Source organism: Lissotriton vulgaris, chromosome 10 (genome assembly GCF_964263255.1).
Source record: "Lissotriton vulgaris chromosome 10, aLisVul1.2, whole genome shotgun sequence".
NCBI lineage: Eukaryota > Metazoa > Chordata > Amphibia > Caudata > Salamandridae > Lissotriton > Lissotriton vulgaris.
Genome location: NC_141698.1, coordinates 1076690289 through 1076716364, shown reverse-complemented (window position 1 = coordinate 1076716364; position 26076 = coordinate 1076690289). Strand labels below are relative to the sequence as shown.

Here is a 26076-nt window from a genome sequence, read left to right as displayed (position 1 = left end):
CGGGCATGTGCAGCTAGCGGTTCAATTGCCAGCGCAAACAGCAGTGGGAACAGAGAGCAGCCCTGACGAGTACCTCTCTCCACCTGGCAGGCCGCTGAGACAGTACGTCCCGTACGAACCCGTGCCGTGGCAGAACTGTATAACAGGCTGGTCCAATGTATGAAATGATCCCCCAGACCAAATCCCTTCAATACTCGAAACAAATACGACCACTCTACACTATCGAACGCCTTTTCGATATCCACCGGCAGCACTGCTGCCCTCGCCGAGCCGTGTCCTCCATCCCCCATGATCCGGATCAATCGCCGAATACACGTTGCAGTATTCCTAGCAGGGATAAACCCTGATTGGTCTGGATGTACCAGGGTGGCCATGTGATCTAAAAGGCGCGTGGCCAGAATCTTACTGAGGATCTTATAGTCCACTGTGAGCATGGAGAGCGGTCGGTACGCGGCCCCGGACTCGGGGTCCCCACCTTTCTTCAGTAGCGTTACTATGATCGCTTCTCTCATGGGGGGTGGCAGCCTGCCCAGGTTCCATGCCTCTTGATAAACCGACTGCAAGTGTGGCACTAGGAAATTCAAATACTCTGCGTAGAACTCCACCGGGAGGCCAGCGGCTCCCGGCGTCTTTCTCCGAGCCATGTGTTTAACCGCCGCCCTAATTTCTCCCGGCCAAATAGGTTCCCCCAGCTTTGTGCCCTGTTCCGGGTCCAAATGTGGTAGCCCCGCGGCCTCTAGATAGTCGTCCAGGCCCTCAGGGGGGTCCCTCATCTTACTCTGATATAGCAGCGTGTAATATTCCAAAAATTGGTTGTTCACCTCCGTTTGTGAGAAGACCAGGTCCCCTGCAGGTGTGGCCAGAGACATTATAGGGGAGCCCCGGACCGCCGGGTTAGCCAACCAGGCCAAGAATGTCCCTACCTTGTCCCGTTCTGCATGAGCGCGGACTATATATTCCCTATAATCACTTATTTTCTACTTCGTGGCTGCTATCCAAACCTGTGTCCTGATGATGACCCTTTTTAAATTGTATTCATCGGGTCGAAACGTTGACATAATAGTTTAATGTTTTTATTTGATTCTGGAGCATTTCACTCAGTGTGTATGAACTACTTTTGCATCCTGAATCAGTCACTATTCATGTATATACATTCTATAGCACCAGAGCACTTTACACTCGCTCATTTCACTTGTACTGCGCCGTTGCGCTGTTTGGGGTCACCTCTTTTTTCTTTCAATTTGGCTTGGTTATAAAAATGCAATGCTTTTGTCTATTATTGAACACACTGAATAAAACTGTCTTGTTTAGAAATGGAACCAATCTTTTGATGGCTACATATTGTTTTCCAAGGAAGTAGAGGCTCGCACTTCCCCCTTGAGGTACCACTGTTTCTCCTTATTAAATGTTATTCGGTCCATCATCTCATCTGTAAAGGACAGACTAGCAAGAACCTGAGGATAACAAGAGGACCCCTGAACTGCACTTCAGTATCAAATTGTTTCACAATGAGAGTTCTTCATCATCGTGAAAGCACATATCCAAGCACTGTTACCTCCTCACTAGTGAGCAGGAGGAATTACTGCCAGGGCACACACAGCAGAAAGTATACAAGTACCAGGCAGTACCACAAAGCTGATGACGCTCCTCTGTTTAGTGATCTACTATCCATCAAAGGTCTAGACTAGCTCCTAGGGCTAGCCCCGGAAGAGTTGTTGTTTCCACCGCAGCCTCTCTGGGCTTTGAAGGGGAACTCACTTGCATTCTCTCCAATTAAGAGAGATACGTTGTCCGTAACTTGTCCATCCTCCCTGCTATATTCGGTAATGTGGGACAACTATGTTTGCCTGAGGGCCAAGGAGGATCTACCATATCTTGATCTGGGAGGAACTGGACAATGTAACACTGAGGCATCACCTATTGTACTAGAAGGCGTGTCCCATCACTACACAAATATGTGCTGCATGGACTGTAATGGGTGGACCTGCTCAATACACACTCATATAGATACTCGCAGGGTCGTGACGACATGCACAGCATGACCAGTAACAATGACATCTCCTGACACGCACGTCTACATGATTGCCAGGACACAACATCAGCATGGCCAGCAACAGCGGTCCGTGCATGTAGACGCAGGTTCAGCTGAGGACATAAGGAGGAAGATTGGAGACAGACATATAGACAGACGGACACACCCATCTCTTACCTGAAGACATGAGAAGCACGGCCTGAGGACAGTAATCTACACAAAACCCTCTTCCACACACTCACACCACTCACTCACTCAATTACTCACTGAGTCACTCACCAGAAGACATGAGCAGGACGGCCTGCAGCAGAGCCACCTCAGTATCATCCAGGTTAAATTGCGACAGCGACACGCCCAAGTCGAAGATGGCATCGGACACCACACCCAGGCCCCCATTTTTCAGCTGGTCTCGGGTCACTGCCATTTCTCCATTCAACGTCAATGTCTGGCTCTCGGAGTCATAGCGCACGGCTGCCCTGAGGGACATGATCTCCATGCAGCAGCCCTTGAGCAGGATGATCTGGTCTTCACAAGGCAGCTGGGGAGAAGCAAAAGCATGGGTCACTAAGAGTGCAACATGGTCCATACGAACAGAACAAAGGCTTACATGGACTGCAATCAATTTACTTTATTACTACTACATATAGTGCCTGGTTGCAACTACATCAGGGCTTTTCCAAGCCAGGCAGCTTGGCCGAAAATTCCTTTCTACTAGGATTAAATAATGTAAAAGACATGCAAGTGCCAGGAGAAGGTTTATACTGAAAAACAAGAGTAGAAATAAAGATAGCAGAGGAGGAAATGTTAGGGAGTAGATGAAAAGGGAAAGAGAGAAGCAGAGAGAAGAAAGCATTGAGGAGAGGAGGGTTGACAATCACAAGGACAACAAGCATTTGCAATGCAATAGGTCTCGCATTAGGACATTTTGAATTATTGGTATTGTAAATGACACATTTTTTATTTATGCGTTGGTTTTGAAAATAGCGAAATTAATAGCTTTGTCATTTACAATGCCAATAGTTATAACTTTCGTAAATGTGACACCTATAGCATTTGTAATGCAATATGTGTTGTATTTACGTGACTTAGATGTATTGATATTACAAATAACAATGGCTTTTAATTTTTTTAAATAATTAATACTTAAATAAAAGTTATTGTAATTTATAATGGCAATAGCTTAAACTTTTGTAAATAACTTTTTTGAAGATTATGTTCAGTGTATTTTTTTGTGACGAAAATCCAAGAACTGAAGTGAAATATGAACATCTTTTTGTGACATTTGTAATAAAGCTTGAAACATTGAGAGAACATATTTGAACCAGTTGTTGTTGAATGTTTGCAGAGATTGATGCTGTGGTGGCGCTGAGTGATGTGGTGGTGACGAGTCATGCTGTGGCGTTCAGTGATGCTGTGGTAGCGCATAGTGATGTTGTGGTGCCCCTGAGTGAAGTTGAGGTGGTGCTGAGTGATGCCGTCGTGATGCGATAGATAGAGGGAGGGCGATAGATAGAGGGAGGGTGATAGAGGGAGGGCGATAGATAGAGGGAGGGCGAGAGATAGATAGAGGGAGGGCGATAGATAGATAGAGGGAGGGCGATAGATAGATAGAGGACGATAGATAGAGTGAGGATGATAGATAGATAGATAGATAGATAGATAGATAGATAGATAGAGAGATAGAGAGATAGAGAGATAGATAGAGTGAGGGCGATAGATAGAGTGAGGGCGATATATTGAGGGCGATAGATAGAGTGAGGGCGACAGATAGAGTGAGGGCGACAGATAGATAGAGTGAGGGCGATTGATAGAGTGAGGGCGATAGACAGATAGACATAGATAGAGTGATGGCGATCGATGGACAGATAGAGTGAGGGTGATAGATAGATAGATAGATAGATAGATAGATAGATAGATAGATAGATAGATAGATAGATAGATAGATAGATAGAGTGAGGGCGATAGAGTGATGGCGATAGATAGGTAGATAGATAGATAGATAGATAGATAGATAGATAGATAGATAGATAGATAGATAGATAGATAGATAGATAGATAGATAGATAGATAGATTGATAGATAGATAGATAGATAGATAGAAAGATAGAGTGAGGGCGATAGACAGAGTGAGGGCGATAGATAGAGTGAGGGTGAAAGATAGAGAGAGGGCGATAGATAGATAGATAGATAGATAGATAGATAGATAGATAGATAGATAGAGATAGATGGATAGATAGATAGAGTGAGGGCGATAGATAGATAGACAGATAGGTAGAGTGAGGGCAATAGACAGATAGAGTGAGGGCGATAGATAGAGTGAGGGAGATAGATATAGTGAGGGCAATAGAGTGAGGGCGATAGACAGAGAGAGGGTGATTGATAGAGTGAGGGCGATAGATAGAGTGAGGGCAATAGATGGAGCGAGGGCAATAGATGGAGCGAGGGCGATAGATAGAGTGAGGGCGATAGAGGGAGGGCAATAGATAGAGTGAGGGCGATAGATAGAGTGAAGGCAATAGATAGATAAATAGATAGATAGATAGATAGATAGATAGATAGATAGATAGATAGATAGATTGATAGAGTGAGGGCAATAGATAGAGTGAGGGGAATAGATAGAGTGAGGGCGATAGACAGAGTGAGGGCAATAGATAGATAGAGTGAGGGCGATAGATACAGTGAGGGCGATAGATAGAGTGAGGGGAATAGATAGAGTGAGGGCGATAGATAGATAGAGTGAGGGCGATAGATAAATAGATAGATAGATAGATAGATAGATAGATAGATAGATAGATAGATAGATAGATAGATAGATAGATAGATAGATAGATAGATAGATAGATTGATAGAGTGAGGGCAATAGATAGATAGAGTGAGGGCGATAGATCGAGTGAGGGCGATAGATAGATAGAGTGAGGGGAATAGATAGAGTGAGGGCGATAGATAGATAGATAGATAGATAGATAGATAGATAGATAGATAGATAGATAGATAGATAGATAGATGGTTGTGTGTTTGGTTGTGGTTGTGTGTGTGGTTGTATGTGTGTGTGGTTGTGTGTGTGTGGTTGTGTGTGTGTGGCTGTGTGTGTGTGGCTGTGTGTGTGTGGTTGTGTGTGGTTGTGCGTGTGGTTGTGTGTGTGTGGTTGTGTGTGTGGTTGCATGTGTGGTTGTGTGTGTGTGGTTGTGTGTGTGGTTGCATGTGTGGTTGTGTGTGTGTGGTTGTGTGTGTGGGGTTGTGTGTGTGGGGTTGGGTGTGTGGTTGTGGTTGTGTGTGTGTGGTTGTGTGTGTGGTTGCATGTGTGGTTGTGTGTGTGTGGTTGTGTGTGTGGGGTTGTGTGTGTGGGGTTGGGTGTGTGGTTGTGGTTGTGTGTGTGGTTGTGTGTGTGTGGTTGTGTGTGTTATGCTTTGTTTTGCTATGCTATGTTTTGTTATGCTATGCTCTGTTTTGTTAAGCTATGCTTTGTTTTGTTCAGCTATGCTATGTTTTGTTATGCTATGATATGTTTTGTTTTGTTATACTATGCTTTGCTATGCTATGTTTTGTTATGCTATGTTTTGTTGTGTTTTGTTATGCTAAGCTATATTTTGTTATACTATGCAATGTTTTGTTTTGCTATGCTATGTTTTGCTATCCTGGTGTGTGGTTGTGTGTGTCTGTGGTTGTGTGTGTGTGTGGGGGGTTGTGTGTGTGTGGGGGGTTGTGTGTGGGGTTGTGTGTGTGTGTGGTTGTGTGTGTGTGTGGTTGTGGGTGTGTGTGGGGGGTTGTGTGTGTGTGGGTGTGTGTGTGGGGGGGGGTTGTGTGTGGGGGGGGGGGGGGGTTGTGTGTGTGGGGGGGATTTTGCGTGTGTGTGGTTGTGTGTTGTGTGTGGGGGGTTGTGGGGTTGTGTGTGGGGCTTTGTGGGGTTGTGTGTTTGTGGGTGTGGTTGTGTGTGTGTGTGTGTGGTTGTGTGTGTGCGTGGTTGTGTGTGTGTGTGAGGTTGTGTGTCTGTGGTTGTGTGTGTGGGTATGTGTGTGTGGTTGTGTGTGTGTGGGGTTGTGTGTGAGTGTGGGATTTTGCGTGTGTGTGGTTGTGTGTTTGTGTGGGGGGTGTGTGTTGGGTTTTGTGTGCGGGGGATTTTGTGTGTGTGTGGTTGTGTGTGGGGGTTGTGTGTGGGGGGTTCTGTGTGTGGGGGGTTGTGTGTGGTTGTGTGTGTGGGGTTGTGTGTGTGTGGTTGTGTATGTGTGTGGGTGTGTGGTTGTGTATGTGTGTGAGTGTGTGTGAGGGTATGTGTGTGGGTATGCATGTGTGGTTGTGTGTGTGTGGCTGTGTGTGTGTGTGTCTGGGGCTGGTTGTGTGTGGGGGTTGTGTGTGTGGGGGGTTGTGTGTGTGGGGGTTGTGTGTGTCTGGGGGGGGTTGTGTGTGTGGGGGGGTTGTGTGTGTGTGGGGTTGTGCGTGTGTGGGGTTGTCTGGTGTGTGTGCATTTTTTAATAAATGTAAATGAAGTACGGAATGTAAATGATAGATCTGTGTGTGTGGTAACAGAAAGACTGTTTTAAGTCAGCCAAGTTTAGACCGACCACAGAAGGCCTTTTAACTGAAGTCTTCTCATTCTTTCAACACAGTGTGAGGGTGATGCAAATGTCTGCAGAAATAGCTGCTTCCTAACATTAAAGTCCGATAACTTTTCCATTGCATGCCAACCTTGTAAATGATAAAATGAAAAGGTAAATGTAAGCAAGGGACAACCTTTAACATCGAACATGCTGCAAGTATATGAAATGAATATAAATGTGCTGTTAGATTATCCTTGGAGCATGCGGCAATGTCATTTGCATTGCAGACACAGCTGGTGTGAGAAGATGTGCTTTCCAGCCTCAGCTCGGCTGTGCCGCCAGCATTAGTGATGCAGAAGCAGAAACAGAGGCGTTCTTGCCAGCATGCCCGCCGCGGCCAGCTCTGACCGCGGCATTATCCTCATGCCCAGGCCAGAACACAGCCACTGCATGCTCTGTTCAAACTGGAAGGGGCGGGGCTGCTCCTTTGGGAGAACAAATGTGGGTGTACTTGTAAAGCGCACTGCGACTCCATGGAGTATCCTGGCGCTGAAGACCGCTGGGGAACCCGTCCTGGTTTTCCCTGGAGATGGTCCCTTTCTGGGTATCTCCAAGGTAAAACCAGGCATCCCTGGCGTCTGTGGGGGGCCGTTGTAGAGATGAGGCAAGCTAATCACCAGAGTTGCCGAGTGTGTTCCCTGGTTAGAGTAGGCACCGAGGCGAGAATTACCGAGTCCGTTTTGACCCTGGTCCACGACCCTGCCGCGTCGGGAATTGAACCCCGGTCCAAATGGGATCTTGCATGATTAACTTGGCAGTTAAATGATAGTGTTGGTATCTAAGGAGAGAACAGGGGTCCAAGAGGCGTCCTACAAGCTTATTGCGTATATCGCATCTCACACTTTTGTTACTTTGTGCAAATGCATCTATAAATCAACACCTCTGCTAAAGCTGTACTCCTCGCCACATCATCATCTGTGTAGGCTGCCTAGTGTAAGTTATTATTTCTCGGACTTCCTAAACAAGTCTTTGTCAGCATTTACAGTTAAGAGGCAGTGAGGCCAGTACTAGATTTGGAATAAAGGCGCCTAAGTATGCCACAAATCCGGAATCTATGGAAAGCACTTCAACGCCCTTTGAGATTTCTAGATAAATTGCTACGCCATGACAGACATAGGTCTAGCAGGATAGCAATGGTATACCTGCTTCACACTGTAACACTGTTGGGCTGGAGAATTACATATCAACCCATTTAACAACAAGCTCTCGGCATTGCTGTGGCGGGGGAGCGATTTAGCCAAATCTAGGCATATCTTCAGGTTTACACCAGGAAGGACTTTGTCCATTGTGTCATTGGCAAAGTCAGATCCATTGTAATGAGGCCAATTGCATTTTCCTAAGCATCCAGTACGAGAACGGTAGCTTGAGGCAAACACTTGTCATTCCTGGGGATGCCGGCCACAGCACGGAGACAACACTAGTGGCAGTCACTGACACCATTTGCCTCTCTGTAGATGCCGGCTCACCTGCCATGCTTGTGCTGCTAGATCTGTCAGCAGCCTGTGACACCGCCTCACATGTAACACTGCCGAACAGACTGCGTGAGGTCGGTGGCAATGCTCTTGGTTGGCTTGCAGACTTTCTAGACAGACACACGCAGACAATCATGCTGGGCACGTTTAAGTCCCGTTCTATTTCCCTCAACAACGGGGTGCTACAGGGCTCGTCCCTGAGCCCGATGTTGTTCAATATCTACGTAGCCACCCCTTGCCCAGATTGTTAAATCCTGTGACTCTGATGTCATCTCGTATGCAGAAAACACTCCGCTGATCATCTCGTTTGGACAAGACTACGACAGAGTCAAGCTCCGTTTTATGAACTGTATGCGAAGGATTACGACCTGGATAATGGCGAACTGTCTGCAAATGATTAGTGACCAGACAAGTAATGCTGTTTGGCAAAGCCCAGTATCTTTGGTCTCCTCAGTGGTCGCCTCCTAAACTTGGGTCAGCCCCTTCCCCCAGGCTGAGCTTGAAAAATGTTGTAGTCAAACTAGATCTGTTTCTGTCCATGAAGGCTGAGGTCTCTGCAGTCTGCAGCGCCTGATTCTCTACCATGCGGCTACTGCGGAAAGTCTTCCCCTGGCTACCATCTACGGCAAGGAAAACCTTGGTCCAGGCCATGGTTGTAAGTTGAGTTGACTGACTATGGCAAGGCCTTACTTATGGCCACTAATGACAGCTTATTGGCTAAACTCAAGGTAGTGCAGAATACGGCCAAATGCCTGGTCTGGAAGCAGAAATAACATAACATAATATTCTATTTGTCACAGACCACCCATTTAGGTCATGCCAGAGTCATCAATTTCAGGCATCGTTTACCTGGAGCTCAGTCCAAGAGTGCCCAGTAGGATTCCAGTGAGATATTAGGATCCAATTCAGATAGTCAATTCTACATCTGTTTGCTGAAACTGAGACTAGAAGAAGCATCAGGCGCATACCTCATCTTGAAGGAAATTCTTTCCCTCTAGTAACAGTTGCTGTACCTTTGTTATCTGGTGGAGTCCTCTGTGAGGCAGTCAAACCACTGCTCTAGCAAAGGACAGCCATTATAGTCCAAGTCTCCCCTTCAGGAGTTGTGGGGGTCATCAAGGTAACCTTAAGAGGTAAGGAGTTAAAAGAGACAAATCATGGCATCTCCTAGTGCTGTTAATCTACTCCCCAGTGACCTGTGATAGGAGCGAGGGATGATCTATGTAGGGGAGTGAAGGGACTCAAGACAAATACTGGAACATATGCGTAAACAATGTTAATGTAGAATTTTTCTTCCCGCATGGAATCACAACGCGGTCGATATCACGACCGCGTTGTGATTCCACATACCATTACTCCACAAGTCGGAACAACGACTTGCGGAGGGGGGGGAAAGGTGTTGGGTTTAAAATCCAACACCTTCCCTAGTGTCCGCACAGACTGGAGTTGAAATAGTAAATTATACTATTCCAACATCCAGCGCAAACCCCCCCCCCCCTCCGCAAGTCGTTGTTCTGACTTAAGGAGTAATGGTATGCGGAATCACAACGCGGTCGTGATAACGACCGCGCTGTGATTCCATGCGGGAAGAAAGACTGCTGGAGAAGAGGTATATTCATGCATAGATGGTAGAGCAAGAAAGAGGGCCTAGAGGTCCCAGTGGTATCCATCCTAGTTTGATGGGTGAAATTTCCAGATGTCTAAAATGGGAAACGCCATACCCATTGAAACAGAGAACTTGAATTGGATGAAGGATAGAGCTGGATATTGAATCTTCTGGTTATCAGCCTTGAAAAAGCCCCGGGCCTGCGTGCCAAGAAGGGGTAAAACATGTGTGGCAGACTATCAGAATAAAAAGCACCAAAAAATGGTGACCAATTTGAATTGTTTCCCATTAGGCAATAATATTTATCCAGAAGATCTAGCTTCCAGCTCGGTTCTCCATCCAATACACTCACAAACGTCCCAGCTTGGCTTCTGTTCTTTAATAGTCAAAGGACAATATTTAAAGGCACACTCAACATTGAGGACTCTGCAACTCTGGTGAGGCAGTCGCACATAGGTTTGCCGTACTGGTTACTATAATTGAAGTTTTCATTTTTACGGAGGTGGGTTCTTAAGTGTCTATGAGAGCATGTAAGTATTATACCTACCTATGACTTTTTAGTCTTCAGGAAGGCCCAGGCAAGAAAGGGCCCAACACAAGTTGGCTGCGAATATTGAGTCATGGCTATTAATCAAACACATACCTCTCTCTATACATACAGCAAGCTTTAAAAAATGCAAGCGGTAAAATGTATGGTTAATTGTTTTAGCTAATTGATTATCCATCTTCGGAGATGAAACCAGACAACAGCCTATGGATTAGGCCGGGGTGGAATACGCCCCGCTCTGCGGAGCTTCGCAAGCGGCGGAGTGAGGTAAGTCGCTCTACTCGTTCTTATTTCTTTTTTTTACTTCTTTTTATTACAGAATTAGAACAAAATTACATAAACACAACTCGCTGGTTATCCACCCTTCCGCAAACACATCAGCACGTTACGTCCACTGTTTGTATAGCTATTTCACAACTTTTAGACTGCTTCCCCCTCCAAGGAACCCGTATGATCATTTCCATAATTTTGCCCCCTTTGTCTAAATTGGGCCATAGGGAATGTACAAGAAGGCCTCTATACTCATTCCATTTATTTCAGACCCTTCCTCACTTTTGGGGACAGCCCCTATTCTGATGATTCGGTTTTAGGCCAGCATACACCAGTCCATATCTTGTTTCCATTTGCCGAGTGTTGGTGTTGTTTCAGCTCCACAACTGCGTGCTATGTTTCTTTTGGCGATTACCAGGGCTAAAGTCACTCCCGTTATCTCCCACCTTTGCAGGTCTGTCCCCCCCATACATTAAGCAAGTAGAGCTTGGCCAACAATGGAACTACCACTCCATATAATGTACTTAAACAGTGCGTTATCTTAGTCCAATAAATCTGAATTCTGGGACACGCCCATATTATGTGAAAATGTTCGTGCTGATTTTTAGCACCAGGAGTTTGTCCAGCGCTGTAAAACCAGTGCGAATGGCACCACAACCAGCGCAAGAGGGCGCTGCTTCTTTCTGCTATTTGAGTAGATGTTCTACTCAAGCAGCAGTAGCTTCCTCAAGGCACTCAGCATGTTCCTCAACGCGAGCGGTAGCTAGCTGCTGCAACAGACCGTGTTGAGAAATTGTATCAGGAGATGGTCTAGCCTACGATTTTCCTAGCTCAGGCTCATCAACTTAATGTTGGCGAGCCGCGAGAGAGGAAAAACTCCACTGTGCTGAGTTTTTGGAAACTCTGTACTCCACGCAGATCGCGGAGTGGAAAAAACTCTGCAAACTCCGTGAGCGAAGCAGACTTTTATGTCTAGGCCTACTATGGATAAAGCATCCTGTACATCAGGTGTCCTCTGCCAATCTTGTTCTCCTCTGTCAGGTGTTGCCTTCTGGTGGAAAAAAGAAGACACACAAACTCTAGGACTTACCTCACTGAACATAGGTAGCTTTTTGGCAAAATCCACCACTCTGGTAATGGCAGGCGTGATGATTTTTGTAAACTGGCTGAAGGCTTCCAGGTCGACTTTCCCACTTTCTGGAGCATTCATGATTGGCGCCTGCCCAATAACTTCCGGCTGTAGAGGCAAACATAACAGAATCAACTTGTCACTCTCGTTAACAAGGCACCAGAAGAAAACTTTCCTGCCTATGGTAACATTTTCTAATGCATATTCAAGCTTTTACCAGATTTCTCATCTAGGAGTATTTCTACACAAACTTTTAAATAATTAATCTATTTAGTAGTGCTGTTCCACTACCAGTTGGAGATTAGCTGGTGCATCGAAAGTGGGGAATTGTCTCGATAAAGGCATCACTCATGAATTTGATGCAAGTTTCGTTTAATTTCCACAGCCTACAGAGATAAAGAGAACATGTCACTGTCATATCCTCCAGTCAATATTTGTAGTCTTTTGGCTATTCAATGAAAAATCTCCAAGAACTTTTGGGCAAAGCCTCTGCAAATGGTCCTTCTTTTGCAAGGATGCAGCAGTGGAACAAATCCTGACAGACACGTCTTTGAGAAAATGTGATACAACTTTAGGCAAGAAATATTGGCAAAGTGTGAAGCAATTAACTCCAGCAGGATCAGTCTGGATCTCCAGAAACAGCAAAAAATGAATCCCACACCCAAAATACCCATACAACATCCTGCCAAAAATGTATAGGGTTCCAGTAAGAGGAACCAATGTCTATTGTAGCACAGAGCTTCTCAAACATGTTGGTGATCTGTCCCTAGGTTATGAGATTATGGAGTGTTTTGCCTGGAGTCCTTGAAGCTAAAAAGGCAGGTGGTGTATACCCATAGTGATCTGCCTGCCTACTGCTTCTGTGTGTATTTTAATCTTCTGCTAAATCCCCATGCAAAAGGGCTGCAGTAGGGTTTGCTGTGGGTACATGGTCATGAGTAATGCTTAAATGCAGAGGTAAATTAGGGGACATGAATGCATTCAATAGTAAAATCTAAAAGTGTTTGTATGTACTCAAAAAGATTTTTCAATTTGCGAGACTATCAGATAATGAATAAAGGACACATCACAGGCCAGAAGCCAAAACACATGATTCGATACATTTACAGTAACTAGGGAGCTTCATCAGGGCACATTTTAAAATTCCAGGAGGACCATGAAACAGTCCACTGTATGTGTGCTTAACACATTTCCTTACCATAACATAACATACCATACCATAACACGAGGTCTAAATAGTCAAAAACACATATGTCTTGAACTCACAAAGAAGGGTAAACAAGACAACTAACCTTGGGACAGGAGCCAGCCACGTTGGCAAACTTGTTTGAGAACTGGAGAAGAATTTGTGGGCAGGAAAGTGTGATGGTAGCTGGATACAATTCTGATGGGAAATACCAGTTTGTGGTTTGGTGCTATTCAGTGCACCCATATGCCAGGATATCTTGCACTTTTTTTTGCAAATCTCATTGTTTAATAATTCTTTGGACTCGTGGGTGGTCTGGAGTTGGGTGTGTGTGTGTTTGTCAGACAGAAAGAGAGAGAAGAGGACTGATCCTAGACCTGGGTGAAAGTTTCATCATACCAGCGAAGTCTGCAAATAATAGGTAACTCTAAATTTTCTCAGATTCTGAATCAGGAGATTTTGAGTACTTTTCAGCTACGTGAGACAGATTTTCACAAAAAATGTCTTGGTCAAGAAACATTTTCTACTTGTACGTATGCTTGACTTTTTTTACAAGAGGCATCCTCTTAAAAAGTCCTCTTGTGTGAAGTTTTTCAATAGAGAAATATTTCACATAATCTCGAAATTTCATGAAAAAATTTGCAATTCTGAAATTCCTTACACCCTAGTCGAGTCCTTGGACTCTTAACATAAGAAAGAGAGAGGAAAGACCCTTCTGACATCAAAGGAAAAGAAGAGCCTTCTTTCATCTTAAGAAAGAGTGTTCTTCCAGAACAGCAAGGAAAGAGCCCTACACCATCAAAGAGTTGTCAATCGTAAGCGACAAAATCGCCTTCTTCTATCACGCGGAGGTAAAAAGACTCAGAAAGAAATGTGTTTTTCGCATCAGAGAGGCAAGAGTGTTTTCTGGATTAAAAGCTTTCTGACATCAGAGAGGTGAGACTAGTTTGCCATCAGAGAGAGGTAAGAGGCTTTCTCCTTCAGACAAGTAAGAGTGGTCTACTGACAGAGAGGAGACGAACCTTCCGCCATCGGAGGAGTACGGGTTGGCCATCTTCAGAGGTGTGAGGCTTCTGCTATCAGCATGGTATTACTGGTTCATCATCAGAAAGAGGTAAGACTATTCTGGCATCAGAGAGGAAAGACTGAGACTAGAGCCCTCAGCCATCAGAGAGGTAAGAATGTTCTACCATCTTGGTGAGGAAGGAGGCTTCTGCAACCAGAGAAGTAAGAATGATTTACCGTCAGTGAGGCAAGACTCTTCGGGATTCAGAGAGGTAAGAGTAGTCTACCGTCAGAGAGACTAGAGCCTTCGGGCATTAGAGGTAAGAATGTTCTACCATCAGAGAGAGGGAGGAGGCTTCTCCTACCAGAGAGGTAAAAATGCTTTACTGTCTTGTAGAGTGCAATCCCTAGACTGACCCTCACTCATTAACATTGAAACTGATTTACGCCATTATTGTTGTCTGGGTATGGTTACCCGCATACAGCTGATGGGGTCCTTCCTTTGACGAACACCAGCCCGTGGGGAAATCTCCCCTGAAGAACATACTCCTAACTATGGTGAAGTTGCATCTTGATCACGCTGACCCAAAAGTGCAGGAAGCAGTATGTAGCCCTTGGCAGCTAAAATGTTCATTTTTTATTCGTCACTCGTGCTTTATTCGTGTTACAAAGAGATTTTACATTCCTGGAAGGGGAAGGAAAAACAATACTAATGCAATACCATGCAAACTGGAGGATCGGCAAGGAAAGCTGCATGTTTTATAAGATAGTAAAAAAAGCATGCTTGAAGATGACGAAACATAGTTCTGGATGACCTTGTGTGCTGACCCTGACTATCAATTTATTGGTAAATATTTTTTTTCAGTCAGGGTGTGATTTAGCTATTGCAGAATCTTATACATTCTTCAGCATGCAGTGTTGCATTTTGAGCCGCTACTCTTCTGTGTTGCTTTCCTTGCCTCATCCCCCTATGTATGCTTTCGCCGCTTCCCATAAGCAAAACCACAACATGGGGGACAGGACACACTGAGGCTCCTACCAGGAATTTCCTTTTCTGTTTCCAGTGGCTTCCCTGTGCGTTGGTGGCCACGTGTGCATCGGTGACAATGTGGATGAGCTCCCACTCCTCCAAGTTTGGCTCCGGCCGGGTGATAAGTGTCTTCTGAACCTCATCACGACGTCTTTTCTCCCGGTTTTCTTCGATGAGCTTTCGTTTTGCTAGCCTTTTGCTGTCGTCCAGCACCACTGAGAAAAAGAAGGAGAAACAAAGTGTGAGAAGCAGGAAAGCTTCTTAATGTGCCGGAGACATTGGGCAGGATGAGGAGAGTGTGGTCTTCTTCTTTAGGTTGAAGAAAGAAACTAACAAAATAACTAACAGGGTGGAAGAGAAAGGTGGAACAACAACGTAGGTTGAAGTATGAGGGACATAGAGAGAAAGCTGATAAGGAGGACAAAAGCAAGGAGGTGAACAAGGGAGGGAAGGAGCAAAGAAGACAGAGCAAGCAGACATGGAGCATGGAAGGTAGACAGAGGCAGAAGCAGGAACGAATGAAGGAATAAAGGAAGAAATAGTGAGATGGACTGAAACATAGATGAAAAGCGAAGGGAAGAAAGAGTGAAGTGACATGTCTACAAGGAATGAAAGGACGCAGTGATATAAATAAATTGGGACAAAGAAATAAAAAGGGAAGACAGCAAGACAAAAGAATGAATAAAATGAAAACGTAAAGTAAAGAAGGAAGAAAAGAGAGAAGGAAGACAAGAGTGAAAAGCTGATCAAAAATAAAAGAAGATTTGAAAGAAAGAAAAAAGAAACAGAGGGAGAATAGTTAAAAGAAGAGGAAGAGAAAAATAAAAGATGGGAAAGAAAGGGAATTGGGTGAAGGGAGCAAGGACGGAAAGGGGGAAATGAAGAGGGGAAACAAACGGTAAAACAAGCATTGGCAAAGCAATTTGGTCTTAAATTGGCTTTGCTGTTTTTTCTTTTTATTTACTGACTTGAGCTGGATTGGTAAACAAACAATATAAGCACAAAAGCAATTTTTTTAGGCGGTAGTAACACAGAGGACTGACGTGGGGATAAGCAATACAAAGGGTGCAGGTGGGGAATGAACCATAACAGGGTTGAAGCAACACAGATGGCGGGGGGGTTGGCAAATGAAACTCTGAAAGCACAGGTGGGGGAAGCAACATGGAAGCGAGGAAGGAAGCAACATGGGCGAGAAAGAGGAATGGGAGCTTTTACGAGAAGCACATGTGGGTGAACACAATACTGGTCATTTCCTTGTGCAGTAAGTCTTAGCATCATGGTCGTAAATTACAAAAACAGAATTTACAAACAAAGAATCTATAAATTCCAAATCTGGAAGAACATCCCCATATTCTCCAACTGGACCATGACAAGGCGGCTGCATTTTAGGAAAGAGCTGAAGCTTCCATTATTAAGAATACTACATCACAATGCAGTAACCGTGCACAGCCCAGCTACCTCTTCTGTCACTTGTTAACGTTATGCGCATCTTTGACCACGCACAGCGCTCCACTGACTTTCGGCTAGGTTGGCGCTATAGACAGTTTCCTGCTACGGCATTGGCAAAGTGGGCTCTGACCTAGGGCCCCAGCCTTTCAGGGGCCCCCAGAAAGACCAGCTCTGTTCTCCACACAGGCCTGCCCTGATGACGTTGAATGATTCTTAAACTATTTTTTTTCGAATACCGTTTTACTTTTTTGAATGTGGGTGATCTGTGAGAGTCTATTACAGACATTTTGTAGAGAAATGTAGTGTTAATGTTTCATGCAACATCCATAAAAAGTTTTGTTGAGATCAAAACTGGACCTCGCATATTCATATGTCACAGAGATTATTTGCAGAAATGTTAGTGAGCTGCTGCTGTATTACAATATTGAAAACACAAGTCACTATCCCTGAATATTAGATGTAAACACATTTAGACTTTAGACCAGTGTGCCTGTGCACTGTCAGAGACCTGGCCAAAGGGAGCATGAAAGAGAAGAAACTGCGTCATAAATTCAAGGCTGTTTAGAAAAGCCGCTCCTAAAATACCTTTGGCACAGTGCCCCCAAATTTCTTAAGATGTCCCTGGCTATGGGAATACCATGACAGCTTTTAGCAGAAGGTACTGCATTTGACAGCGTCACATGCACCACTCTTTCACACATGAATGAACGAACGTGAGGTGCCTGTTGTCTTTGGACCACTTTGCTCAAGTTTTAGTTTTACTTTGCTCTGTCCACGCACAGGTGAGAGGCCGCACAGCTAGTGTAACTCAATGCTCAGCACAGACGAGTACACGCTTGCAGGGCCACTGGAATTCTGCGGCAGGTGAGGGCCAAATTATGCAGCAGGGTTGAGTAGATTATGCAGCAAGAAAAGGCAAATTATGCTGCATAATGCAGCACATTTTGTAATAGCATTACTCCATTATTTAGTCATATTTAAACTTGGTGACACTGTTGAGGATTGATTGCACCTCATTAATCCCAGTTTAATATCTAAATATAACAATAAACAACAGCAAGGTGACCAGTCCAGCTTTGCAAAGGGCCTTCCGCTGCAACATAAGTTACTGCATTTTTTGTAACTTTTTAACCGTTTGGGCTAAAAACAATTTTTTTTGTTAAATATACAATTATGCATAAATCGGCGCAACCGCACCATCCCATAATTTCAGTGGCCCTGAATATACGTAATGACTCCCTTTGCTCAACACACCTGACAAGACACAAGGATGAGGATGAGGAGGAGGAGGAGGAGGAGCCTTTCCCTTGCCTTTTTTATGTGGCCCATTTCGAGCCTGGGCCCCTCCGGTCGCCGTTTTTGAATATTTGGTTATGTGTTAGGGTAGGGAAAAATGGGGTTGCAAAAAGAGAGGAAGAGAAGGGAAAGGTGGACAAGGGAAAGGAGATCAAGGGAAAGGAGGACAAGAAAAAGGTGGAAAAAGAAGAAAGAAAACAAAAGAGAGGAGGACTGAAGAAACTTTATTATAACATGGATTTTCCTCTCTTCATACTTTCTGGTACAGACATGCAAGCTAGGGTTGGTTTCAGGAGACCCGTTAAAGAGGCAATGCCATTTATGTCCTTGTGGGGCCCAGAGCTGCAGTCGCAGTGTTTTGGTGAATGTTTTTGTGCCTGTTTCTCATTGTACATGTGAAATATTTTGATAAATAAACTGCAGGATGGATTTTAGGCATTGACAAGAGTTGTTTTTAAATACAAGCTCATGGGACCAGCGTGCATAACTCCCTCACTTTCTCATACAAATATGGATGTCAGTTGTGGTTTTGAAGGACCCGTTAAAGAGGCAATGCCAGTCCTGCCCCTCTGGTTTGTTGAGCTTAAAAATTTGCGGAAGTCGAACCAAGTAGGCCCTGCTTGTGAAAACTCCCAACTGTATGCTTTAATCTATGCAGCTATGGGCACCGAAGCTGGACACAGACAAACAGTACCACGAGCAGGAAATCAAGAAAAAAGTAGTCCCCCAAATGGCAGAAAAACAAACACAGCGTAAGATACAGTACTTGGCCCCGCTCTGTGGGAGGAAACGAAAGACTAAAAGGAGGGACAAAGTGGAAGTAATGACCACTAGCAAGCAAGGATTTTTAAAGGACACTGAAAGAAACCAATGAAAAGCAGTGGGCGGGTTTAAGCCCTTAAAGAAGTATATATTAAAGTATATACAACAGGTCTTGAAAGCTCGACCTAAAAATTGAAAAATTAAGATAGCAAAGATTGTGAGAAAAATAGAAAGAACAAAAGTTTAGAATGAAAGAAGGAAAAATTAACAACAGGAAGGGTCAGGTGAAGTAGAAGAAAGAAATTAAAAACTCAATAAAGAAAGAAAGAAACATGAATGACAATTAAAACAATAAAGGATAGAAAAATGGAAAGGAAGAACAACATGGAAGAAATGATAGAAAGAATAAAGTAATGGAAAGAAAGAAAATATAAACAAAGGAAGGAAAATGGTCAGAAAATACGAATTGATAGAAAAAAGAAGGAAACAATGAAGAAGAATAAGGACAAAGTCAAGTCTGTGAACAGTTTTATGGTCTTCCATGGTTTCCATTTATTCTTAGATGTTTTGGAGTTAGGGCTAGTGATGAGTGGGAGACTGGCAGTTTAATTGCCAGTAGCTTGATGAGAAATATGCTACTATTTCAAGAAGAGAATACAAAAATGCAACTGGGCCAAAGTTTTTAGTCCTGGAGTAAATGTTGGCCCCTAATCCCACTCAGAAGATAAGAGCTAAAGATTGAGAGAGAGAAGCACAAATAGAAAAATAAAAAAGTAATGCTTACGGTCGGTGGCCATGCCAACGTAGGTGCATTTTTTGAAGCGACATTCTTGACACTGGTTCCTGGTCACTTTGTCGATCACACATTTTCCTTCATATTTACAGGAATACGACGGGTGGAGGTTTTTTTGGATAGTTCTCCGAAAGAAACCCTATAAAGAGGAGGAAAACACGAAGCAAGATATCTATGTTAGACTGTATCATTCCTCTGATATGTATGCAGTTATTTCAAGCAAAGTTCCCGAAAGGACTGTGGTCTGTGTGCAAGAGCTGACAGATATCGAAGTTCTGGAGAAGACCTCCCTCATACTTGCAGTGCTGCATATGAAGAAGAAAAAGTTACATACCTGTAACACTCCATCTTCGGAATAAAATCCTTTCCCAAGTTTGCCCAGAACTATTTAGGGATGTCTCACTTTACTTGCTTGGCATCATAGTGGGCAGAAGATGTACGTCTTGGTGCCAAATTTGCTTCACTGATCCCTACCTCATCTTCCTACATGGCACCATTTTGAATTTCTTAACTTGGGTAGATCACATCTGTGGTACAGTGGAATACCCCAGAGGATGATGGGAAACCTATGGGTCTACACAAAACCTTCAGGCTGTGCTCCACCATGGGACCTTCTTGAAACCCACGTTTTTATTTAAATGTAGACAAAAGACTAGAATCCAAAGAAATGTGGGCACCGATGAGTAAGATTTCACATGCACTGGCTTTTAAGGCGAGGTACCGTGAGTTACGTGAGCTTCCGCCAATAGGGTGGAATCAAGCTGTTTACAGTAGGCGAAGACTACAATGGCAACTATGATAACAACTTCACAGAAAAACTACTCAAATTATTCATATCTGAGCACGGGTGTGAACTCTGTAGCACTGCTGCTGCTGCTTACCCTCAAAACCGAAGCACCCTCATAATAATGGCCCTGGTGCAAAAACGACACTTAGCCCATGAAGAAGTATTGACGTGTTCAGGCGGCGGGATGGGGGGTACCCTAGACTTTTGGCTGCACTAACCACCTATTCTCTGGGTTGGGCACCAGAAGAGATAAAGCTCAGCAACTGCTATGCATTTTCCTCAGAACCATTCAACAACCCTTCAAGGGACAACCGGGATCAGACAGAGCCTCACAGGAAGAAGCTGCCAGAGACATAATGCTTCCCAGAGGACAAAATGTTGGGCAGAAGATCCTTCTGAAAACCTGCCTCCAGCTGATGACAAGACACTGAAGGACAAAACATTGAATCAGATCAAATGTGTCTCTATAAGTACAAATTGTATACAACAGTTGAGCTGAAACGGTATACAGTCAAAATATTGAGTCAAAAATATAGAATTGCAGTAATATCGAATTCAAAATATAGAATGGACAAAATATCGAATGGACAGAATACTGTCAACAAAAATATTGAATTTGAGGTAAGTAAGTTAATATCGATTTACATAAATATAGAAAGTCAAAATATCGAAGTAAATAATATAGGTATTAAATATATCGTTTTTTTAATATTATCAAATTTTTCAAAGAGTTTTTTATGTTAGTATATGTGTGAAAAGTGTATATTTATTTTATAATTTATTTTAAGTAATGAATTTTGTGGTATTTAATTTTTGCGTAATTTAATTATGTAGTGGGTTGTGGGTTTATAGGGGAATAGGGTGGGAAGTAATTTAATTCTAATTAATTAAATATTTTAATTTATTTATTTATTGGTATTTATTTTGAATTAATTGTTAATTAATTTTTAATTGGTAATTAATTAAAATATCATTGGTAATTTATTTGACTTAATTTAATAAATGATAATGATGTTAATGTTATTAATTTATTTTCTGTAGCGGGTTGTGGTTTATAGGGGAATAAGGTGGGAAGTAATTTAATTGTAATTAATTAAATTTTTAATTTATTTATTGGTATTGATTTTGAATTAATTGTTAATTCTTTTTCAATTGCTAATTAATTAATTGTTCATTGGTAATTAATTTGTATTAATAGCTAATGATTTTTAATAATCAATGTTTATTTGTATTTTATTTGGTTAATTATTATATTATATTAAATTGGTAATTACTTTTAATTAATTTTTAATTGGTATTATTATTTAATTTATTTTTATTAATATATGAAGTATTTACTTTCCCTACTGATGCACTGACTGGAGTGGGAATAGTAATTGTTACCCCTACGCTATCCAACGCTTTCCCTACTGTTGCACTCTCTGGAGTGGGAGTAGTAATTTTTACCTCTACTACGCTATCCAACGCTTTCCCTACTGTTGCACTCTCTGGAGTGGGAATAGTAATTTTTACCCCCACGCTATCCAACGCTTTCCCTACTGTTGCACTCTCTGGAGTGGGAATAGTAATTTTTATCCCTACGCTATCTAACACTTTCCCTACTGTTGCACTCACTGGAGGGGGAATAGTAATTTTTGCCCCTATGCAATCCAACGCTTTCCCTACTGTTGCACTCACTGGAGTGGGAATAGTAATTTTTACCCCTACGCTATCGAACGCTTTCTCTACTGTTGCACTCTCTGGAGTGGGAATAGTAATTTTTACCCCTACGCTATCCAACGCTTTCCCTACTGTTGCACTCACTGGAGTGGTAATAGTAATTTTTGCCCATACGCTATCCAACGCTTTCCCTACTGTTGCACTCTCTGGAGTGGGAATAGTAATTTTTACTCCTACGCTATCCAACGCTTTCCCTACTGTTGCACTCACTGGAGTGGGAATAGTAATTTTTACCCCTACGCTATCCAACGCTTTCCCTACTGTTGAACTCACTGGAGTGGGAATAGTAATTTTTATCCCTACGCTATCTAACACTTTCCCTACTGTTACACTCTCTGGAGTGGGAATAGTAATTTTTGACCCTACGCTATCCAAACGCTTTCCTTATTGTTGCACTCACTGAAGTGGGATTAGTAATTTTTACCCCTACGCTATCGAACGCTTTCTCTACTGTTGCACTCTCTGGAGTGGGAATAGTAATTTTTACCCCTACGCTATCCAACGCTTTCCCTACTGTTGCACTCACTGGAGTGGTAATAGTAATTTTTGCCCATACGCTATCTAACGCTTTCCTTATTGTTGCACTCACTGAAGTGGGATTAGTAATTTTTGCCCCTACGCTATCCAACGCTTTCCCTACTGTTGCACTCACTGGAGTGGGAATAGTAATGTTTACCTCTACGCTATCCTACGATAAAGATATTGTATATTTTTTTCTTAATATTATGTTAATATATATATAAATGTTTCAAGAAATAAAATTGTATTTTTTTTAATAACATTAATAATTTTAAGGTTATTTAAGTATTTTAAGTATATTTTGGTTAATCATTTTTATTCTTTTATTAATTTTAAATTATTTTAAAGATATTTTTAAAAAATCTATATTTTGACTAACTATATTTTTTTAACGATATTTTTGATTGGATATTTTTGAACTTACCTGTTTGTAGATAGGCATTTGATATTTTTGTATTAGATATTTTAACTTCGATATTTGTGTAATTCTATATTATTGTTATTGATATTATATCAGAACACCCCGGATAGGTGAACCCTTCTCTCTGCTCGCACTGACGCCCACCGCCAAGAAGAGAAGCTTAAAGTCTTCTTAACATTGCGGGAGAAGCCTAATCGCTGATTCGGAGAATACACTGGTACCACAGACACCCGCGTTGTTCTAATTATAGTGCATTTCTGCTTCAGCACAATAAATGCATTTAATATCGTACATAGCCAGCGCTATATAAAACTCAACAACAACAAATATATATATATATACCATATGATTAAAGGGAACCGCAGAAAGCACTGATGCAAACCATCATCATACAACATGAAGACATCTCCAGCTTAATGCTCAAAACTCTCCAATTCTTTTCAGAAAACGACATACGTGGGTTGTTGACTCACCTTACAGCCTTCGCAGGTGATGCAGCGATAGTGGTACCCCGTGGCTTTGTCACCACATACTACACAGAGCTCATCCTTTTCTAAGTAGCTGGGTATGTACCCTGTGGAGAGAGTGAGACAGAGGGGGTGAGGTTAGGGTGGAGTGGAACTGGTGAAACAAAACTCAGATCCTGTCTTACAAAGAGGACATGGGTCAGCAGAAGAGTAATGCATCCAGGATACAAGGTTTTCTTGGTTAAACTTCAGGTAATTGATTGTAACAAAAAATATTTTAAATGACCCCATGGGTTTGCTCCCTCAATATTGAAGACAAGATATTGTGGTATGGAAATATCAAGAACAAAATAGAGAAATAGCAAAAGTTCAGTAAGTATTGATTTTCAACACCGACATGCATCTTGACGAGATATATATTTTATTGTGTGTGTATATAATATATTTATATATATTTATAATCCGGTAAGTAGCAGAGCCTCTGGTGAAGGAAGGGACAAGGAGAGGGGAGAGACAGCCGAGAAGTACCGGTGAGGCGCGCTACAAGGACAGACTGAAAGACTGGGATGAAATGAGTGACCGGGTGAAAAACAGAGAGCCTTTGGTGAAAGGAGGGGCAGGGTGACAATGAAAGGGGAGAGACAGCCGTGAAGTACCGGTGGGGTGTGGCACAAGGACAGAGTGAAAGACTGAAATGAAATGAGTGACCGGGTGAGAAACATAGAGCCTCTGGGTGAAAGGAGGGGCAGGGTGACAAGAAGAGAGGAGACAGCCGTTAAGTACTGGTGGGGTGCGCCACAAGGACAGACTGAAAGACTGAGATGAAATGAGTGACCGTGTGAGAAACAGAGAGCCTCTGGTGAAAGGAGGGGCAGGGTGACAAGGAGAGAGGAGAGACAGCAGTGAAGTGCCGGTGGGGTGCGCCACAAGGACAGACTGAAAGACTGAGATGAAATGAGTGACCGGGTGAGAAACAGAGAGCCGTTGGTGTAAGGAGGGGCAGGGAGACAAGGAGAGAGGAGAGACAGCCGTGAAGTGCCGGTGGGGTGCGCCACAAGGACAGACTGAAAGACTAGGGTGAAATGAGTGACCGGGGGAGAAACAGAGAGCCTCTGGTGAAAGGAGGGGCAGGGTGACAAGGAGAGAGGAGAGACAGCCGTGAAGTGCCGGTGGGGTGCGCCACAAGGACAGACTGAAAGACTTGGATAAAATGAGTGACCGGGGGAGAAACAGAGAGCCTCTGGTGAAAGGAGGGGCAGGGTGATAAAGGGAAAGGAGGGGCAGGGTGACAAGGAGAGAGGAGAGACAGCCGTGAAGCGCAGGGGGGGGGGGGGGGGGTGCGCCACAAGGACAGACTGAGATGAAATGAGTGACCGGGTGAGAAACAGAGAGCCTATGGTGAAAGGAGGGGTAGGGTGACAATGAAAAGGGAGAGACAGCCATGAAGTACCGGTGAGGGTGAGGTGCGCCACAAGGACAGACTGAAAGACTAGGATGAAATGAGTGACCGGGTGAGAAACAGAGAGCCTCTGGTGAAAGGAGGGGCAGGGTGACAAGGATAGAGGAGAGACAGCCGTGAAGGCCAAGGGGGGGTGGGGGCGTCACAAGGACAGACTGAGATGAAATGAGTGACCGGGTTAGAAACAGAGAGCCTTTGGTGAAAGGAGGGGCAGGGGGCAGGGTGACAAGGAGAGAGGAGAGACAGCCGTGAAGTACCGGTGGGGTGCGCCACAAGGACAGACTGAAAGACTGAGATGAAATGAGTGACCGGGTGAGAAACAGAGAGCCTATGGTGAAAGGAGGGGTAGGGTGACAATGAAAGGGGAGAGACAGCCGTGACGTACCGGAGGGGAGTGCAATTAGAAGACAGTGAAAGGCTGAGGTGAAAGGAGCAGTCCCCTAAGAAGGGCCTCTGGGAAACAGAGGGGCAGTGAAAAACGGACAGGATTTACCAAGTAAAGGGACGGGGTGAAAGATGACGAGTACCTCCAGCGCCTCGTCAGTTGTACTATGCGCTATATAAAGGCAACCAAAAATAATAGAGGGGCAGAGTGGGGAGGGCAGATCTGGGGCAGTGAGGACAGAATGACAGCCTGCAATAACCGACGCGACAGAGTGAGAAGGAGTAGAAACCTGCGATGGAGGGGAAGGCAGGCAGGGGCCTGAGGTGAGTGTGGGCACAGGGAGGTTGTGTTGAACGGAGAGTCGGGGGAGGAGGAGAGACAGGCTCTGTTTTGGCCGAGAGACATCACAAGGATGTGAGAGGGAGAGAGTTCTGGGTTGATAGAGCGAGAGAGGAAGTCCGCGGGTTGGAAAAAGACAGGGTAGGAGTGGAGAGAAAGTCTCCAAGAGAAGACAAGAGAGACAGGGCCATTATTGAGCGCAGGTTACGGTGAGAAGGAAAGAGCGCCACCCGGCGGTGGATGGACAGACAGGGTGAGAAGAAATTCTATGTCAGGACCGGAGGCTTCTGATTATGCTTCTCAATCTTTACTAGAAGCTCACAGCAGCCAATGAAAATGCTTGCTTTTCATTCAAGTAAAACGTTAAACTGCATATCCCATCATGCTTTACACATAACCACGCCCCCTTAGTCCATTAGAGGCCTTAGCCTGCCGCCATCTTCCTCTTTCTTTGCTGCTCACAGAGCTAAGTACACCTTGTTTACTCCCTCTGTGTTTCTATTGCGCATGTTAATGTTGATTGTCATTTAATTGACACTGTATACATTGATTATATTTGGTTGTTAGTACCTATACTGTTATTTATTTGGCATGCTGAGGTTGTTACCTCTTCAGGGGGAGTAGCGGTACTTCGGCGGAGCACCTTTGTGCCCGTCTTTCAGTGAATCGATTCCTCATGTGGCAAGAGCGCGCTTCATAGGCGCGAGGGTAGCGACGGTCTTTGACCAGAGGCAGACGGACGCTTGTATTTTGCTTTTTGAGCCTGCTTGAGCCCGGTGTTTTCCCTGTAGTGTCCGCGCGTTTAGCG

The 26076-nt window shown here is 43.8% G+C and overlaps 1 protein-coding gene across 7 annotated transcripts in view; it reads right to left on the bottom strand.

Moving 5' to 3' along the window:
• Positions 1-26076, bottom strand: part of THRB (thyroid hormone receptor beta) — a 582690-nt gene that overhangs the window by 7460 nt on the left and 549154 nt on the right. For all 7 annotated transcript variants that reach the window (XM_086942146.1, XM_086942142.1, XM_086942144.1 and 4 more), the window contains 5 exons: positions 23092-23192; positions 19164-19311; positions 14882-15087; positions 11613-11759; positions 2312-2570 (listed from right to left, as the gene is read on the bottom strand). In XM_086942146.1, coding sequence (XP_086798272.1) covers positions 2312-2570; positions 11613-11759; positions 14882-15087; positions 19164-19311; positions 23092-23192 — 861 coding nt within the window. The remainder of the gene's footprint in view (positions 1-2311; positions 2571-11612; positions 11760-14881; positions 15088-19163; positions 19312-23091; positions 23193-26076) is intronic.